Genomic DNA, 21800 nt, shown 5'->3' on the forward strand with positions numbered 1-21800 from the left:
TGTGAAGGCCACCTGTTGCATGCTGTTCTTATCTTTCATTATGCTTTAGAATGGGATGACATGATTTAGTGTCACCTGCTGAGTGGTTGGGCAATTTCGCAGCCTCCTTTCGTCGCAGTTCTTTTCTTGCTGTCATATAAGGGTTTTGTTTGTCCAAATTGTTAAGTTGTTGGAGTCACGTTTTATCTCCGACATATTATTTGACATGCTTGCGATCGCAAGCGCAAGCGTTTTCTATTCGTCAAGTAGTAAAAGATGGTGGACGGTAGAAAGAGAGGTTGGGTGCTATTGTTAATGCGAGCGCGTTAGACAATATTGCCTCTGGTTTACGGTTCAGCTAAGTTTCGTTACATCGCAACTAACTAGTAGAGATTCTTTATGGTTAGTCAATTGTTTTTCTGTCTTTATTTTTATGCAACAGAGGGTTTTAATATGTTCATAGGTACTTGCCACGACTCATTTAATGTTACAAGAATGTTCTCAGAACATTCTCGAGAATGTTTCCACGTTTTGGGAAAGTTCTGCTACTTGTACATTGCTGGCCACGAGCGACGGACGAACTGGGGATCTACTACGAAATTCGAAAATCGAAATTCGAATCTAAGCAAAGCTTGTACTATGGATACTAGATAACGGATAAACATACTTATATAGATAAATACATACTTAAATACATATTGAACATCCAAGACCCGAGAACAAACATTCGTGTTATTCATACAAATATCTGCCCCGGCCGGGAATCGAACCCGGGACCTCAAGCTTCGTAGTCAGTTTCTCTAACCACTTGGCTATCCGGCCGTCACTACCGAATTTACGATTGCGCACGTACGAATTTTTCATTGGAAAAGTTAATTAATAATTTGAGCTTCAAGCACACAATTTACAGTCAGAAATAACAGATAACATCTCATGCCCCGGCTTGTGACATCTCTCGTTTTGCTATAGTGCTCTAACTATAACATGTAGGTGGGTATAACATCACTCATAGTCATCCATCACTTTCTCCGGCCTAGTTACGTCCCACTCCCACTACTGGGCTCAGGCCTCATCTCACTATACTTGGGCTGTAGTTTCCACGGGGGCTCAGTGCGGATTAGGAACCTCACTCACACCATACGGTCGGGTCTAAGTTTTTCAAGACCCGCCGTACTAGAACCAAAAAGCTTTCGGACTCCACCATTAGGCTCATGGAGGTGAGGCGTGAGATGATTCTACAGTCCTCTGGTGACGCTTGTCGCTATCGGCAGCTCAACAGACAGATCTCAAAGTCTCTGAAGCGCGATGTACGCCGATTTAATACTAATAGTATTGAAGAGGCTATTGAGCGTAACAGGGGCTCTAAGGTGTTTGCCAGGGATCTGTCTGTTGGTCAAAGCCAGTTGATGAAGCTGAAGACCGACGACGGCAGAATCATTTCATCCAAACCTGAGCTGTTGGGGGAAGGGGAAGTTGAGAGGTTTTATGGACAGCTATACACGACAACCCGAACACCCGACGAAAATCTAGGTAAAGACCCGAGGGCTAGATTAACCCGACACTATACCGAAGACATCCCGGATGTCAGCCTGTACGAGACACCATACCTATCGGACATTAATTCCGAAAAATGCGAAAGTGTGAGCCCAGAAGCGCTACTAAGAAATTCGAAAATCGAAGTTCGTATCGTACCGTTCTGCCGACGCTTATATTATTTAATACTAGAGTGAGAGGGACGGTACGAAGAACTACTATCACCTACAATAACTAGGTCAAACCAGTCTACGACGGCATTTTTTTCATCAGAAGTAAAGTTCATAACATAAAAAACTTTTTATTTCATATCACTCAAACCCCGCTGTATTAACAAAGCAATCAATTACTATAAACTGTAATACATTGTACTTATCTTGACTAATTATTGCAATTAATAATTTTATCTCAACAGAGACTCTTCTGTTTGATAAATATAGGTTACAGTTTGTTGACGTCTGTGCGTAGATAATACACAATACACCTTGTGTTTTACATTTTTATGAGTAAATTCGATGTAACCGATTTGTACTAGGTAACTAAATATTTATCAGTAGCATAAGCACAGAACTATAATAGGAGCAATAGAAGACCCTAAGCCGTGCTTGAATTATTGACAAATTGTAATGCCACAGATTATGTTATGTACGACCTGAATTTTTCTAGGCAATGGAACGTGGCTGTCTCACTGTGACGTCATCCAGCGTATTTCTTAAAAAAAAAATTAAATACTCATCCAAATTCAAAATCAATGAAAATGGTATCTTAAAATATCCTATTCTTTCCAAAAATAAAATAAAAACTATAGGTTATTTTTTTTTTGGTGCATCCCAATTCGGTTATCGCGCGCTATTCCCTCGGGAGCTGCGCATTTTTCCGGGATAAAAAGTAGCCTATGTCAACTCTTTGACCCATAAACTATCTCTATGCCAAAATTCACGTCGATCCGTAGCTCCATTTCGACGTGAAAGACGGGAAAACATGCAAACACACATTTGCATTTATAATATTAGTATGGATTAAAATAAGGCGAAATCCGTATTGCTAATGATAAAACATCACATTAATTTCTAGCGTTCTATGGTCATCGTATTAGAAGCAGGGTTGCCAGGTCCTTTTCGAATAAATACGGACCAGTGAGCAAAAAAAAACAACGCTTCCAACGCGCACGAAGCGGCAACATCGATTGTCAATTGCGTAAAATCTGACAGTTGATCTGAGAAAGAAAAAAATATCAGAAAAAAATACCGAACCGCCCATACTTCGGTACCCCATACTTTGTTATACCGAACACCGAACACAGTGCTAAAATACCGAACGGTTTGGTAAAATACCGTACACCTAGCAAGCCTGATTAGAAGCTGTTGCTATAGGTAATAGACGTCTTGAATATAATCCCGCGATTTAAACCGTACCGTACACCTAGCAAGCCTGATTAGAAGCTGTTGCTATAGGTAATAGACGACTGAATATAAACCGCCATTTAAAGATACAAGTTCGGTCAGTACTAATATGCAATCAGTAATGGATCGTAACTGTTATATATTTAACAGATATTTTAGAGTCTCTATTTTTTGTAACTCAACAAAACGTAAACTAAACCTTTTATCTTGCTCGCATAGACCGCGCCTTCGCCGTTTACAACGTATAAAGGAAATTAAAGCGTCTATGCAGTGGATAAACTTCATATTTGAATGGAATAAACGCGGTGGCAGTCGAGTGGAATCGCGAGTATACGCGGTTTCATCCCACGCAAACATGAAATTCAATCTGATGGAATTTTAGAGAATTCTCATGGGAATTTAATGGTTTACGCGTGCCAAGCCGCGGGTAAACATTAGTATGTTTTATTATATTACAAACAAACTTAAGGCTTTTCAAGGCTAGAGTGAATAGGCTGTTACTAAGCCAGTGAGATACCTTTCTGCACTTTACATCAGGTAAGATAGGGGTCAATCACGATCAGTTTTATAAAAAAAAAAAAAAATACTATACATATTTTAGCTAAGGGTCTCCCCACATCGCGGAGTCGGCAAAAGCTTTATGTCCACGCAATTATAAGCTAACAAGCCATGCTTCGGCGCGTATCGGCTCGGCCGGTGCCTGCCGACGCGTCTTCTCGGAATCTGGCCCTCAAACGTGTGCAGATATTGGTAATTTTGTATGTAGAGTGGGCCAAATTTTGTGCCGCTGAGTATATTTTACGTACTGCAGGAATCAGGCATACGTAGTTGGCAATAGAGAGTGCTACTGCTAACTTTCACATCACAACACCCACGGGAAGACATGAGTCCGTCCTATTCCATCTAATTCCATAACCGTACGAATCACACATCATTTTAACCCCCCCCCCCCCTTCTAAATGAAGCATAACGTGAACGTATGCAAGAAGTTTTTATGACAATAACTACTTTCACTAAGGTATGTACGTTGTTGGTTTTCTGTATTGTTGATGCCAATGATATTCTAACTTTGATACCATTGTATTGGTTGCCGCAAAATGATAAATGGTTTTTAGTACAGTTGCGGCATTATTGGTGCCAAGCGGCAGAATGCTGCGAGTCTAAAACTACAGTTTTGAAATAATCGCGTTTAAATAAATATTTCAATTTTTTTGACTGAAAACACTAATGTTGAAATTTCAACAGTTCATTACTTATTAAGCTAACATTTTAAAGAGCCAAGCTTAAAAAAATGGTATATTAATATAATATAAATATCAATGAAAAAATGTTTAACACAGGTCTCAGGAAGATATTGTTCAGACACGTGCAAAACTCTTACACAAAACATCAAAAACGCGGTAAGTCGAGTTGCAGCGTTGTGTTAAGTATTTGAAGGCAGATTAGTCCCAGTGTATTTATTAGTCCCATCAGCTTTTTGCTTTAGAATAATAGCAGTAAATAAACATGGCTCGATTCTTCCTGACTTTGTAATGTTAGTAATCTAATGGTTTTACAAGTTTTCGTATAAGTTGACGTCAGTGTGTTGTGGTTCATAATTTCCTAAACCATTTATCGACCGCTTCTTGGTATCCCTATGAGCTGAAATTTGGCAAACTAATGTTAGTCCAATGTAAAATTCTGGTGGTCCGGCCAGGATCATTTCCGCGGGACGGAACTTAAAACACAGTATACCTGCCAATGCTTCATTTCATGTATAATTTGCTTTGTATACCGTCATTATTACGCGTTACCTACATGCACTCTCACAAGCAATTAAATCTGTTGTGTGAATTAGAGTCAAACGTACAAGAAAAGCAAACGAAGCGCGGCAACGGTGGCCGCTGCGTGCTGGTACAGTCAAGTAAAAAAATAAAGATACAGCCAAAGTTACAAAAATATGTGTACGAGACTTATTGACTTAACGTTAAGGTCGTATACACAGACGTGTACTTTCTACCAAAAACCTATGAAAAACGAAAAACGTGTGTACAGTAAGTAGCAGTAGAAGCGAAAAAGTGGTAACATCGATTGTGGAAGGAAATACACGCTATAACAGTTCCATTCCCTTAAGTATTAGTCGTGTGTACGACCTTTAACTATAATTAATAAGTAAACGTTACTCTAATGCGGGGATTAATTAAAATACTTGCCCTTTATAAGTGAGGCTGGCAATTGGTATGACTTTTAACCGTATCCTACTTTACCTCTATCTCTATACTTATTGTATAAAACAAAGTCGCCGCCCGCTGTCTGTCTTTACTATGTACGCCTAGATTTTTTGAACTACGCAACGGATTTAATGCGGTTTCAACCATCAGTTACACGGTTTTTCACGGAAGGTGTTTTAAAATTATTCGAACCAAAAATGTGCGAGGATGTGTTGCGAGAAATGTTTTTTTCATCAACCAATAGAAACGCTTCATTTACCTATCCTCGTACAGCACGTCTCTGGTGGAAACAGCTGAGCGGAGCGAGGCGAGGTAAATGACGCGTTTCTATTGGTTAAAGAAAAACACACCGGAGCCCCGGAGCCTAAAGGTGTTTCACGCAGTCGTAAGGAACAGCCAGTAATAGCTACCATAGAGCAACCGTCGCGCGCTGCAACTAGAGATGGCATGCTTACCACTTTCGACGCGAATCAAGCATGACGGGGGGCGGTACCGCTTTACTCACACCAACAAGCACTAACTTGACTGACGTATCCGCCGTCTTAGTCGTGCTGTGGTGTGGGTTCGTTTTTTTATAAGCAGACATTGAACACAACGCACAAATATTAGTGAAGCAACGAATTAGTACTTTGAGTCTTAAGGGCGGTAAATAAGGAATTACGAACGAGAGTCTATTCGACTAAGGGCTTTAACGAGTCAATGTTCGTAATTCTTGTACCGCGCGTGCGACATACAATGTTTTTCATCACATAACACAAAAACTAATATTTTTTCAAAAATTGCCGGTACCGCTGGCTGCGCTCTTGGCAGCGCTCTGCAGCATGTGCATGGCGTGCGTGTGCAGCGCGCGCACGGAGCAGCAGCACGCCATGCAGTATCACACCCATTTACTGACCTTGGGCTTCATGGCAAGAAAATTAGTACGGGCAATGACTCATTTACCGACCACGGGTTTCATGAGAAGCACATAAAGGTCAAGGGTTTTATTTGGGGGGTTGCAACCAAGGTAGCCTGCATGTTAAGACACTGTTTACGAGCAAGTGTGATGTAAACAAACATACGTATTTGTTGAATATCATCATGACGGAATTCGGGATGAAAACGTTCTGCTTTTGCTGTCGTATCGTGTAACAGTTGGACCCTACATCATCAAATATTAAACTTATTATTAAATTTTATAATTATATAGATAGATACATACTTAAATACATATTTAACACCCAAGACCCGAGAACAAACATTCATATTTTTCATACAAATATCTGCCCCGACACGGGAATCGAACCCGGGACCTCAAGCTTCGTAGTCAAGTTCTCTAACCACTAGGCCATTTGGTCGTCTAAACAAATTCGCATAAAATATGTATCTCTATCTTATCGCTATCTGTTCAAATAAAACAAATATGAAATTGAAACCATCTCTCGGCAAAACTACGCGTACTGCAGATACGCGGTATTGACATGTTGTAGATAAGTTGATTTGCACTATCCCCAACGATTAACCACCTGCGAAAATATTTTGGATTAATTTTAAAGCGCCTTTTATTCAAAATAGGTTTATGGTCACAATAATACTATATCAACGAGAAACCCGTTAGTAAATTTTATTAATATCTTAAGTTGGCACCTGGAGGAGATTATTATATTATTAATCTCGTTTACATCTTAAAATAGTAATCACTGTGACATCTCATTCCGGTAATGAATATTAAGACATGTCTTACTGTTCGTAAAGTCTAGATTCGAATTATATGGAAATGGGTAAACTGCCTTTTGATTTTGATAACCTACTTAGCCAATTTAATATGAGACTGGAGTATAGTGAAACATAAATTGAGGTATATTTTCAGTCACTGGATAAGTAGCAGTTATTTGTAGAACTTAGTGTCGATGTGTTGATTTATCTGCAGTGTGTAATATATCCTTGTCTGTTGCTACAATATATTATTAAATTAAATGTTTTTTAGTCACAATATACTCACGTTCGCAAACTTATTTGCAAATTCGATTTTATTATTTTAGGGTCCAATATAGGGTCTACTTATTTGCTTTAAAATTAACTAATTTTAGCCAATTGTCACAGTAACTTTTTAATTTTAATGAACTGGATCACACTGGACTATATCATACTGGATTACATGCATTAATAAAATACATGTATACTTGTACACTTATTAGCGGTATTTATTATGTTTTTATTACAGAAATTAACGCAATTTTAAATAGTTTCCTTGTTTCATTTAAAAACTTGTGCAAATTGTTTTGTATTTTGGGATGAATGGAGTGTGGTACTTATAAAGCATTATAATTGTGTTAATTATCGTTATAATGTAGTTAGTAATGTGTAGATCGCTCTTAATCTATTGCTTACCTTGTGATTTTATCTGTGTAGGTACCTGTTTTCTGTATCGCTCTCTATTTCTGGTGTACAATAAAGAGTAATTGTATTGTATTGTATTGTAATTGTATGTGGCATCATTTAGTGAATGAGAGATTTTTCACTTTCTGCCAACAAACTGCTACGTAGTTTGGCAGAGCTGTTTAGATATAAGTATTTTGTACTGTTTTTATTTTTTTGTAGTGTTTACCATTCTTTGTAGTGTTTTTTTTTGTATTTGTGTAGCATGTTTTATGTTTATAGACTTCACTATTTATTTTTTAAATAATAATAATTATATTTTTTTATCTTATTAGGTACATAATTAAACTTGCTATTATGGGACAACAGTTTAATTAGATATTTTTACTATTTTGTACTTCCTTTTTAGTTTATAAGATAACTAATTTGAAAAAATACAAACCTTTTTTGTATGGGATACAATAGTGGTGTATCTAGGGCGTAGCGGGCAGCAGTTGCTTGTGAAAGTAACTGCATTAAAAGTCGAAATTGTTGAAAAGCAATGTTACATCAGAAAGAGAGGGAGATGAGGCCTGTGCCCAGCAGTGGGACGTATATAGGCTGGGATGATGATGATGAATGTAACATACTTCTTTCAGCTTCCGAGCGAAATTTAAAAAGCCAAATATCTATCGGGCCGTAGTCAAGGCTAAGTAAGGCAAGGCGTTAGCTTACGATAAATTACTAATTTAATTCAGTCATTGATTTCCTTTTATATTTCTAACTTAATTGTTGTCATATAGACATTAGACAAATTATCTTTGTGCTTTCTAAAAGCCTCTCTTACATTTAAGAATAATACAAGGACAGAGTATATGTTTTTATTGATTGGTATTAAATTGATAATGGTCATGAAATTTAAGTGAATGGTGGAAGTGAATGGTTGTCATTGATAGGTCATTGAATTAAAGGATACACAACGTCTGTAATACTCTGGTTTTTTAAATTTCAAATTGATGTGGTTTAGGTTAATTTTGATGAGTTACCACCACACCACAGAATAAAAGTAACTAATAGGCGTTACCGTCATTTTTGTGGACAGATTTTTTTAAGAATGAGCTGAAGAATATGATGATATTTTCGTTCATTTTTAGACGTCCTGTACTTCTACGAGATAACCCGGAAACTGTAACAGAATTTCTATCATATCAACAAAAATGTGCCCACAAAAATAATACGGAATATGAAAATCTTCGCCACCGCAGAAGAGCGGCTTGTCTGTAGTTTTCTACAGGCTATTTCTAAGCATATTGTCGGGACTACACGGTCTTATTCCACCGGCTCCTTTCCTTCACAGGTCGGCCAGAAGTAGGCGGGGTCTTTACACTTACGTTGCCAGCATCCCTAAGGCCTACTGTCCACAAACACCGCACGTCATACGCATTACATTGTCAATTGACGCTTGTACGCAGCTTGCTTACATCCAGAAAAAGAACTGTGTCCACGAAGACGCAACATATCGTCAAGCAGTAGGTGGTAAGACCTTGTGCAAGGTCCGCCCGGATTGCTACCACCATTTTGCTCGCTAATCCTGCCGTGAAGCAGCAGTGCTTGCACTGTTGTGTTTCGGCGTGAAGAGTAAGACAGCCGGTGAAATTACTGGCACGTGAGGTATCCCATCTTAGGCCTCTAGGTTGGCAACGCGTCTGCAATACCCCTGGTGTTGCAGATGTTTATGGGCAGTGGTGATCTCTTATCATCAGGAGACTCACTTGCTCGTTTTCCATCCATTAGAATAAAAAAAAGCAGCTACGATATTCTCAGCACCGTGAACACAATCGTTCCTTTTTACGCAGGATGCAAGCATGCACACAAATGTCAAATGACGATGTTGTGCGTATGACGTATGTATACCTAGTCTACGTGGACCGTAGGCCTATAGGCCATTCTCTCGTCATTTATTATTCGGATAGCTGAGCAGTGGAATTCCCCTTCTGCGTCTGTATTCCATAATATCAAGCCTAGTATAAAAAGTCGGGGGCCAAAACAAGCAGAAATAATTTGACACATTAATGTGCTCAAATTTATGCATTTCGAAGACACCGCCGTCATTCGAACCCCGTAATAGGTACACCCATAAGTAGTGTAGACTTAATGTAGGCTATGTGGTGCAATTATTATCTAATTACTTACTTACTATCAGTCCCCATCTGTATCTTTCATCGGTTAATTTAGCCGCCAAACCCACAGTGCATTTAATCAATGCAATAAAACGGTTCGCGGACTATCTTTGTACTACGAGTACCAATTTAACTTGGCCTATCGGTTCTATAGGCCAATATAAAGAGTTCCGTAGCATGGTGGAGACCAAAAAATTACACATTAAATTCAGGGCCTAATTCTGGGGAGGGCATCCGGGGCCTCCACAAAAAAGGGGCCCCCACAATGGAGACCTCGGATTTTTTTCAAATACCGACGAGTAAACACTAGCAAACAACCATTTTTTTTTATTCGACTGGATGGCAAACGAGCAAGTGGGTCTCCTGATGGTGAGAGATCACCACCGCCTATAAACATCTGCAACACCAGGGGTATTGCAGATGCGTTGCCAACCTAGAGGCCTAAGATGGGATACCTCAAGTGCCAGTAATTTCACCGGCTGTCTTACTCTCCACGCCGAAACACAACAACAGTGCAAGTGCTGCTTCACGGCAGGATTAGAGAGCAAGATGGTGGTAGCAATCCGGGCGGACCTTGCACAAGGTCCTACCACCTGCAAAACAACAACACCATTTCCTTTGATATTTTTTTCGCTGTTTTACTTTTACCTTTAATAATTTGTACAATTATTCATTTTATTTGTAAAGCCCTGATTAAATGGCAATTAATCATACGAAGCTGAATAGTTCCGCTGTGATACAAAATTTTAGACGTGTTTGGTTCATTTTCGTGTCGCAACGGAACAATTTCACATCTAATTTTCCTAACTACCGGCGTAAGGTGTCATGTAGGTACAGATGTTAGTGTATATCTTGCTCGCTAATCCTGCCGTGAAGCCGCAGTGCTTCCACTGTTGTGTTTCGGCGTGGAGAGTAAGACAGCCGGTGAAATTACTGGCACTTGAGGTATCCCATCTTAGGCCTCTAGATTGGCAACGCATCTGCAATCCCCCTGATGTTGCAGGTGTCTATGGGCGGTGGTGATCTCTTACCATCAGGAGACCCACTTGCTCGTTTGCCATCCAGTCGAATAAAAAAAACAGTTTATATATTAATATAGTTCCGTATTAATGGATATGAAAATGTCACTCATTTAAGGTCTCTACCCACTACGAGTACACCGTTTCATGCCATGACCGTAATAGGACCGTGTTAGGAACGGAATGTCAAGCGCATACATGACACGCGACGGCGACGGTTGGTTACGGAATGTGCTAGAGGGCATACTTATTATTATTACTGTTAGCCTATTCTGTCCCACTGCTGAGCAAAGGTCTCCCCCCAATACTTCCACTGCTCTCTGTCCCCTGCATACAAGGGCCAGAGGGCATAGTAAAAAAAAATCATTTATTCAGTAAGTAGGCCGCAATGGGCTCTTTTACGCGTCATTTTTTTTAAACTACCAGCGCTTTCGGAATGACCATCATTGCCAAGAAGAATGCGCCGCAAGAAACATGGCAAAAAGTATTTTTTTCAAAATAAATAATTGCAAAGTAAATACTTATAAACTACAGTATAAAATTAAAGAAAAAATGTCATGAAAAAAAAATAATGTAGTCTATTTTTTTTTAAGTCTATTACTATTAGTCTAATAAAGTCTCATTAGGTCTAATGCCAGTCTCGTGGCAATGGGTGGGCCAAATCGCTCGAAGAACAGATAGGTACTTAACCGTTGGGGAAGAAAAGTCCTCGAGTGGCGACCACGAACCGGAAGACGAAGCGTTGGCAGGCCTCCCACCAGGTGGACTGACGACATCGTGAGAGTTCCGGGCAACCGGTGGATGCAAGTGGCGAGTTGTCGTTCATTGTGGCGTTCTAAGCGGGAGGCCTTTGTTCAGCAGTGGACGTCGTCCGGCTGATACTTTTTGATACAAAAGTATATATTTTTGCCTGACACTTCTATTACGGTCATGGTATGACACGGTGTATTGAGTGGAGTCCTTTAATATAATAATGGGTTGCCTGGAAGAGATCGCTCTTAAGCGATAAGGCCGCCTATTGCTCACCTTGTATTTTTTTCTCTGTGTATCTGTTTTCTGTATCGCTTACTATGTATGTCTGGTGTACAATAAAGAGTCTTTGTATTGTATTGTATTGTATGATTGACACTTCGGGTACCATCAAATTATGCGTGTAGAATCCAAACTAGCGGTTAAAGCCCCATGTTTCCCCATGATCCATTCTGTATTAAATCGATCGGTACTAAGTGAAAACTCAATTTAGAACCCAATGTATCAATCTAAAGTGGTTACATCAATGAACCTACACACATACAAGTACTGGCACGTGGTTTGTATGTAACTATGACTTGGCAGTCTGTATCATTGACACTATACTACACTGAAGCTTATTACAGTGCGATATCATTGGAGTTTGAACTCTAACAGTGTAATTTTAAGCTTTAATATTTTCTTGTGGTATTTTTCTTAGCGTGTGTGGGTAAGTGATACAGCTTCGTTTATTAAGAAATAATGCTTCTTGGATTTGAAAGGTAATACATTGAGATAGGGTAGGTTTTAGACTGTCTTGTTTTTGATAGTGTGTGACTAATAAAAATAGATGCAGTTTGATATCGACATTAGTCGTATATTTAAATAGGCGACATTGCAACTATGTTGCGCTGGTGTTGTACGTCGATGATTTTATTGCTCACGCTTCCTTATTCCGATAATAATAACGTTTAGAGATATTCTGTATTGGAAACTTCTGTTATAGACGGCTTACCGGTCTGCTTGTTGTTTGTGTCGAGTTAGAATTAAACGCGGTTGAAGTTATTTTCATGTCTTTCATGTTTTATAAGCCACTGAATTAAGAATAAAAAAGACTATTTTTTATTGTGCCATCTTATTTAAAGTACACATTTGTGGCTATTAGGTTTTGCATTTTTCAGTCATTTTAGAGACGGTGCCATCCATAAAGTCAGCCACACCATACGTGTAGGTTATGTCAGACGTTATAATTAGCAAAAAATATTTTTGCTTTTTCTGCTTGATTCCTTTATTCCTCTGCTCGAGAGGCCATAGGTCAAACCACTAGGACATCATGGTATCATGTTAGCGAAAAAAAAACCGTTATGACATGGTATGGCCAGCGCGTAAATTTGATATTCCGGGCGAATTTTGTTTATTCCTTCCGGGATCTGGAAGTTTTTAATTGTCATTGCTGAATTCTGGGAGACTCCCTGAATTCGGGCAAACGTTGGAACCCTAGCCACCACAGTATCGTGTTAGTGAAAACCGGTCAAGTGCGTGTCGGGCCTCGGACCACACGTAACGGAGAATCCAGTAATAAAAAAACACTGGTTGACCTGTAAGAAGCATAACACTGCCAGTGTCACTTTAAAAAGTAGCACTTGCAGTGTTATGCTTCTCAGGTAGGTACGGTATTTAACTTGAGGACGATTGTTGCGTGTTTTCATTTTGATTTCTTGTCAAAGTTGACTTTGATTAAAACCAGTTAGTCTAGTCTAGAATGATACCACGCAACTTTGTTATTTGACAGGAGAAAAATTAGCGAATTGTACCAGTGTTTGACATTATAATGCCGAATAGTTGACATCCTGCTGTTTATGTCTATTTATTGCTAATCTATTTTTAAGCGAACTTCTCTTGTACAAGTTTGTCTGGTTGTACTTGTATTATCATTAAACCATAAATTTCAATTTAATCCGCACACAGAAAATGAATCAAAATCAACTTGCAGGATTTGACGTAAACAATCAAATATACCTACAGGAAATATTATTTATTAATTATTTACAATGTCACTCCTCAAGTTTGTGAATTTTACTACTTCATTTTTTTAACAATGACTGTAAACTGTTATTATTGACAAGCTGTTGCCCGCGACTCCGTCCGCGTAGAATCCGTTTAGCGCTATCCCGCGGGAACTATGCAATTTTCCGGGATAAAAACTATCCTTAGTCATTCCTCGGGACGGCTAGTCAATATTCAGAAACGTCATAGTTGAGCAATTTGTTACGATCTACTATATAACGCTCGTTGACTACAAGTATTTTTAACACAAAATGATTTATAATTTACAAGTTACGAGTCCAGCCGTCATTCAAGGCAAGTATTACGCACGAGACACCCTTAAACATATCCATAATAAATTAAGCTTAGTGCCATAACCATTAGAGCGTGAATACTGAAACTTTAACACAACATTTGCACCTGTATAATATTAATGCGGCAAAGCGAATTCGTTGGTAATCATTTTTGGTGCGGTTAATGTAAGTACGCGCATTAATTGTCGACCCGGAATATACAACAATAATGCACGATCTAATCATTCATGCTATTTGGGATTAAAAAAGAAGGCACTGGCTTCGTGGTAAAAACAAAAGTATATTAAAATTACATAAACAAAAATCCATAGACAAATAAAAAATGTACCTATGCCATTTCTTCATGTAGGGTTACGAAAAATTTTAAAGTCTGCAGAAAATGAGATTTCACTAATAAACAATGAACATTATTTTTTGGACCATGTAGTACATATAGGTATGGTAACCCTAGCCATAGGGACACGAATAAAATTAACAGGTCGTGCATTAATATCATACATTCTGGGTCAACAAATACTCGGACGTACATTAACCGCACATATTATGTTGATTTTACACACAGCCAAAATTTTACCTTATCTTAAAGCGCAAAGTTCCATTTTGATTTCCGTGATTATAAATAGAACTATGTGGTAGTAACTGCTCTGCGAATTTGCGATTGATGTTTCTAATTTTGAATTTCGTGCTGTATGTCCGAGTCGTGACGACATGTCGTGATGTCCGTACTAAATAATGAACGACAATGTGTCGTGGCTCTGGGATATTCCTAGCACAGTGAACGTCATAAATGCACTGTTTAGTACAGCCGAGGTCATAAATATCTTCGTGTCAAACGTGCAAATGTATCTTAAAGTTAGTGGCAATAAGGTGTATGAATTTGAAGTCTTGAAGTATAATATATTTATACACTTGACTGTACTACCTGCATTAGTATCTGCCACAGCAGCGCGTGCAAAAAATCTGACACGTCCTACCGGCTTTAGAAATAGAGTCATATTTGTCACAAATATTTATGCACATTTTTTGTGTCAGATATTGGTGCTGGTGGCTTTATGACGCCACCAAATTGAACTGACGTAATTCTTTAAGAGCTGTCAAAAGAATTCGCACATAGATTTTGCTTGGCAAAAGTTGTAAATATTGTAACGTTCAGTGAAGTTCAGCGAACTCAATCGACTGACTATTTTTTTTTAGATATTTTTTTTTTTTCTATAGCATATAAATATAAAACACATCTTATAGTCGGCGGCTACCAGTATGTATGGTGTGAACGCGGCCTTATCATACACGTAATACACACGCGGCGACGGTGTAGTTGCGCTCAAAAGGCAAATGGTACCTTTCAAATGCAACTTTGCTCATAAATTTCCAAAAATACCGAGTTGAGAGTCCGGGCTGGAACCCGCGACCCACTGATTTAGAGGCCATAGGTACAACCAGGCTACATTTTTGTGCGACTTGGTTGTGACGACGCTTAAGTGACAGCGTATCCTTATCCATTCCAGCCCACTGGGTAATACACCAATGGCGGCTGTACGAGCGGTCGCTCTGTTCGCTGCTCGAGCTCCAAGCGCGCAAGGACTCTTTCGGGTCGTGCTGCTCGCCGCGCTACGTGCTTGCGCGGGAGTACGCGCCGCTGCTTCCGCTGCCGCTGCCGCTGCCGAGGACGCCGCCGCCCGCGCACTTGTAGCGGCAATCTGCGCCGCAACAGGTATGTAATGGTAATCTTTTGGGGTCTGATCACACTTGCGATTTGCGGGCGAGTTGAAAACGAGACGTAGCGAGTTCGCTGCGAGCTCGTAACGATTTCGCCGCGAGCGCGTAATGATTTCGCCGCGAGTGCGTAACGATTTCGCAGCGAGCGCGCAGCGAGTTCGCCGCGTCTAGAGCCGGGACGCCATGCTGTACCCTTAGTGTAAGTTTTCGGTTACAAAATACGTCTCGATTGCGTTCGCGTTTAAATCTCAATATGTATGGAAACACGTACAGCGCTTCCAGCGGAACGTTTGCGATGTTCGTGTTTCCATACAAATTGAGATTTTAACGCGTACGCGATCGAGACGTATTTTGTAACCGAAAACATACACTAAGGGTACTGATTTTCCCGCGATTACGCGACAAATTCGTAACGCGCTCGCCTCCCTTCCACTCGGCCGTAAATAGCAAGTGTGATAAGGCCCTTAGAGCCTACGCTAGCTGACGCGGTTTTCACGGAGCTGGACGCCTGTTGAAAAATAGTAGGAGCAGCGCTAACTGCGCGCGTCGCGTTAGGATAAGGGGCTGTTTCACCATCCATTGATTAGTGCTAACTGACGGTTAAATGTGATGCCGTCTCCGTCTATTCGAACAAAACAAATAGAGACGGCATCACACCTAACCGCCAGTTAACACTAATCAATGGATGGTGAAACAGCCCCTTAGTGTAGCTTTTTCTTCAAATGGTTCAAATCGTCAATATTCAGAAACTTCATAGTTGTATAGTTTTAGTTCGTTATTTAATTTATTACGTCCGTTGACCGTAGATATCGCATTACCTTTTTTGGCATCAAATTACACAGTTTGCAATCATTTTATAGCAAAGCAATTGCAACTAGGGGCTCTTAAAAGAACACACCCTAGTTCAAATGCTATCTTAAGCTAGCCTCATTCGCTTTATAACCAACAATGGCCGTAAGTGCCCAATCTTATTCAAGTCAAAAGGACGTATGCGCCTAATAAACACTCAGCCTCATACGCTGTTTTGGCGCACCTCAGTTTAGCCGTATAAGAGCTTTTATAACCCATCACTAGCTCCATGGTGGCCTGATGCCGACATTAAAAGGCTGTAAAATCGAATACACAATCTGTGATTGCGGGCGTTTAGAGAACAATAGCTTTGTATACGTTGTGACCTTTCTTTATTCTTGCCTATAAAGTCTGCCGTTTAGTTTAGTGTCTTCACGTTATATATGTGCGCAAGTCTTTGGCGTCCATATGTCGTCTTCACATTGTATAGAACAATCATGCATACAGCAATTAATTGCATTAAAAAGTTGGTTGCATCTAATAGTCATTTAAGGCTTCGTGCCCACTTGAACAGCCTCGGCTTGAGGCAGATTGAGGCTGTTCAGTGCTCACTCTGATAGTTTGTTACATGTCATGTATCAATACATAATAGAAGATTAAATAAAAGCATCATCAAGGGATCATCCATAAATTACGTCACGCTCGCGATTTGTGACACAAGAATGAAATAATTGCGATTTTCATAGTACTGACAAGGAGGGAGGGTTTTTAGAATTGTCAAAATGAGTGTGGCGTAATTTTAAGAATCACAATAAAAATGTCAATGGGCGATGGATGAAATTTTGAAAAGTGTGTGATTTTTTTTTATTGGATAAATATCAGATTTTTCTTTAGTACCAATTAATTATAAAAAATAAAATAGTTTTTATTCCCGCCAAAATGGACTACTACGCGTGAATACGGTTTTGTCTTGGTCCTCAGGAACGAACGAAAAAAAACCTAACGTCAATATCAAATTGTTAACATTCGACATAACCTCTTCCGCATGTTGGAAGTTTTCATATGTTTTTAGATATAGTAAACAGCACTTGTCGTACAACTTCATAAATTTGTCACTTTTATGTAAAGTTGTAGGATTGTAACGTTTTTTAGGTAAATAGGCCCCGGCTGCCTATTTCTGGTGCCAACTTTTTTGACAGTCCTTGCACTATAATATCTACATTAAGAAACTATAGAAAAAGAGATCGAAAAGAGAAGCTTATTTAAAATTTTCATTCCAAATTCTTTAAGTTTTAAAAAGGTTTATATTTTGTCGAAAATGTGACAATAACAAACAAAGTCGGGCGCTATCGTTTTAATTAGAAATATTAAAATACTTAATTGCGAGCATTAATGAAACTAATTAATTTTGTTATCTAAAATAATGTAAGTACTTAATATACGTTTAATTCTAATATAAAACAATAAACAATACATACATGCAGTTAAAAGGCTCAATAAAAATATAATTATTTTACAGCGGAAATTATCACAAATTCGTATTGAAACGAAAAAAATGTGTTCTCACTCTGTGCTGTCGTAAAAATGCTATAAAATGGAAGATTGCGTGCGCGACCATTTTATTTCTGCCAAAACGTTTAAAAACATCAAATCTGCATTAAAACAAGTTTTTAAAGTCAATAAACTTGTCAACTAGATAACAAAGAAATGTTGCGGAATGTCAGTCAGCAGTACTGCGTCTTAGAAATACATTTACAAATTTAAATGCTATACAAAAGGTACATAAAGTGTCATGTGGCTTGACATAAAAGATACGATGTCAAAATAATTGACATACGAGTATAAGGGCGGTTTCAGACTAGCGTTTTATTTGTGCGTATAAGCTCGTCTTCGGAAGCGCGTATACGCGCGCCTTAGGGCCTAATCACACTGGCGATTTGCGGGAGAGTTCGTTCCGAGCCCGTAACAATTTCGCCGCGAGCGCGTAACAATTTTGCCGCGAGTGCGTAGTGATTTCGCCGCGAGTGCGTAGTGATTTCGCCGCGAGCGCATAGCGAGTTTCTTGCGTGAGGCACGCCACATTTTAGACTCTCTTTCAATAGGGCGTTTTCGGCGCGATATCGTTACGCGCTCGCAGCAAATAGGCCGATAGGGCTACGTTATTTTGAGGTATTAAGTTTCAAGAATTCTAAAGTTTCTTATTTTTTTCCAGTGTGTACAGTCGTACCTATGAAGCTTATTGTAGCGTTTTGTGTCATTTTTGTTGCCTGCATTTTCAGCAATTTGCCTAAGTACATCAGTTACTGCTCAGATATTAATAAGAAAGTAAAATTTTCGTCTTTAATTTTTTTTTCGTCCAATACTAATGGAAAACACTAATACCTAAATTTCTACTTATGCAGGCACCCAAAATGACACAATTTTTTGTATTAGGTTGGGCAAATGCTCCGGAAGCTATATGCGAAAAATAAACAACTTTAATATTTTTGAAGCCTCAAAACCTAGTCCTACGGGTCTAAAACTCGCTGCACGCTCGTCTCGCTGTCAACTCGCCCGCATTTCGCTATGTGATGATAAGAGATAAAAGAGCGGTCAAAATACCCCAGGGAAGTTTAGTTTACAATTATTTTATTTACGTATAATTACCTACACATTTATTTACAATATAGTTATAATTTAAAACGTCATTACATTTAGCCAAAAGGCTAATTGCGTTTTTTTATTTGTTAAAAGGGTTTTAACTTTTGTCAGGAGCTTAGTCTTTGATTTCATAAGGTAATCAAAGACACACATCAAACATACATCAAAGATATTTAGAAATAATATATGATTATTGCGGCAATTACATAGGTACGGATTGTTTTTAACTTGTATCTTGTGAAGAAATTTTAGAGCGCACACGCGACCCAATCTAATTGTAAGTCAAAATAAACATCTACTTGGCTCTAAGAAAAATATGAAGGACACGATTTAATCGGACGCATAAAGGAAAATAAATTAACACTGAAACGAACTTACTTAATAAATTAAAACAAATACCCGGTCATAAATAATTAACAATTAGTTAGTCTTATTACAGTTGTTTATCATGCATTACCGATACTTATTCGTTGATTATCTTTTTACATGTTTTTATTTAATTCACCCCGTTAAATTAACTAAAAAGAAATTTGTGTCTTAAACCAATCAATTATTACTTTAACGCTACCTTTAAAGGAAATAGAAACAAATACGGTGTTTAATAGAAATTTGTTTTGTCTGTGGCATTTAAGCGTGGCAAAATATCTTGCATCAGTAAGCAAGACTTACTACCGGGTGATACTGCAGGCAGTAAAAACGGTGCAATGTATAGCTATCTTGCATTTTCACACCCATAAAACTGGGTGCGAAAGGGACGGCGCGCTTTTACGACCACCCTGTCGCAACAAAAAGTTTTTTTTAACGACCAACTCGTAAATTACGTAGTCTACGGTTTTTTAAAGCTTTTTCTCGATGTATTGGTTTTAAAAATTATTTTGCGCAGTTCCTATGTTTATAATGTTAAGAAAAAATACTATTTCGTCAAACTTGCTCATCAATGATGTTATTCCATGCCTGTATTCTAAAGGACAAAGGCCTAAATTGTTCCCACGGGAATAATGGATTTACGTATATTTTTTCCTCCTAAGGGAGGAACACGTTAGTGGGTATTTCAGACTAAAGAGGTTCCAAGTCAGCCAACGTTTTATTTATATCTTTAAAACTTAACTATGACCCAATTTTACACCTAACTTTACACCTAAAACTTATCTACGCTTCATGAAACTTCGTTATTTTTATATTTATTGACATTGTTTTACAATAATTTCAGTATTTTTTTTTACATTTTGGAAGAATCTGGCCTTATGACCATTCAAATTCTAAACCAAACAGTTCTTAGCATTATCTGTGGTAGACGACTTGAATAAAGTGATAATCAGGGGAGCTACTACGAAACTCGAAAATAGAAGTTCGTATCGTATCGCTGACGCTAAAATTCGATACGAACTTCGATTTTCAAATTTCGTATTAGCCCCCCTGTATTGACGGGCAGCCATTATTTTATTCAGTTGTTTTCTTAGCGTCTTTCTCTTGCCGAGCTGTGAAGTGTTTGGACACAATAGTACGAGTACATTACTGTAGAGGCCGGCAACCCCACGTTCCGGCCGAGGCTTGTATAGTGCTTTTCTCAAACGTGAAATAAAATAAAAAAAAAACAAGAAATCAAGTTGGCGGGACGCTAGTATGGCTGGTCGCTCTGTTGTGTGCGCGCGTGTCGCGCTGGCTGCTGGCGCGGCGGCTGCGGGCGGTGGTGCTGGCGGTGGGCGTGCACCGTGTCGCAGACCGCGCGTTGAAACAAAAGACGGTCGCATTGCCGGCCAGCGGCCTGCAAAGTTGTATGAAATCTCTTTGCAGTCCGCTAGAGTGACCGCGCGCAGGCAGGCGAGCCGCAGCGCCTGCATCGCGATACTTCTCAGCCTATCATTTGTAACAAAACAACGTCTTTTAGTTTTATTTCCATCTTATTCTTTTTGCATCTTATTTCCTCGCAATGTGATGAAAATCATTGTGTGTATCACGGGCAGTAAAGGGATTACAAATTCGAGTAATTAGTTAATAAACTCTCGTTATTACTAACCCCCTCACTCCCTTTCTTACGGCCCTTGCTGCACAATGTACCTACTATTTGTGTAATGAAATATGTTTTTAAATGTATATACATGGTGTTAGTTAGGAGGTTGAGTTAAATGTTAGTGTTACATGGGGTGGGTCTAAAAACACGAGTGGGGTGACATTGATACTTTTTTGATCCAACGTGATTTGTTAGTGTCGCTTTTATTTTTATTGTAAACTTATCGTACGTACGTAAACTTAAAATTGATTAGTAGACAGAGAGAATAGTAGATTGTACAACAAGAGCATAAAACGAGCCATTTTACCCAAGACGTTCATATAGCCACCCGAGCCGGTACGGCGAGGGTGGATAGACACGTCGAGGGGAAAATGGATTTAATGCTCGAGTTTTACACTCTGCTTTTCACTTCGATGGCGAGGAAATGAAATAGCAACAGTGAAAACAATTGTTCACTCACTACGTAAATTTTATTTTTCATGCATCACTATATAATTATATTTTTTTTAGTTTTAGTGATTTATTTTGATTGATTTGATTGATTTTTAGTTTTATATAAATAAAAAATGTATTAAAAAAATATAAAGAAACTTCTTTGTTTGTGGCTGTTGACACCTAATTACCTTGGTCTTAGACGAAGATTTTATTTTAAGCACTAGTGCATAAAAGTCATTTTATGTCGCCTAGATCCAGCATAAACACCAACTTTACGAGCATGAGAAGTGAAAAGAAATATTTACCCACAGTAGACAAGATGTGTCTGAGAATACAAAATCCTATGGAATAATGAGGTTTTTTTCACAGACTTAATATCACTAGATGGCGTTAGTATTCACAGGTCCGTTTGACTTTGCTTGTGATTGCCTCGTTTATTTATTACACCAGTCACAAACG

The 21800-nt window shown here is 38.8% G+C and overlaps 1 protein-coding gene across 3 annotated transcripts in view; it reads left to right on the plus strand.

Moving 5' to 3' along the window:
- Positions 1-21800, plus strand: part of dsx (transcription factor doublesex) — a 220652-nt gene that overhangs the window by 122025 nt on the left and 76827 nt on the right. The window contains exon 3 of one of the 3 annotated variants that reach the window (XM_074094575.1): positions 15256-15461. The exons of 1 other annotated variant lie outside the window; for it this stretch is intronic. In XM_074094575.1, coding sequence (XP_073950676.1) covers positions 15256-15440 — 185 coding nt within the window. In that variant the 3' untranslated portion in view covers positions 15441-15461. Of the gene's footprint in view, positions 1-15255; positions 15462-21800 lie in introns of those variants that run through there. One more of the 3 variants, XM_074094571.1, reaches the window with a different exon arrangement.

The sequence above is a fragment of the Choristoneura fumiferana genome, chromosome 11 (genome assembly GCF_025370935.1).
Source record: "Choristoneura fumiferana chromosome 11, NRCan_CFum_1, whole genome shotgun sequence".
Taxonomy (NCBI): domain Eukaryota; kingdom Metazoa; phylum Arthropoda; class Insecta; order Lepidoptera; family Tortricidae; genus Choristoneura; species Choristoneura fumiferana.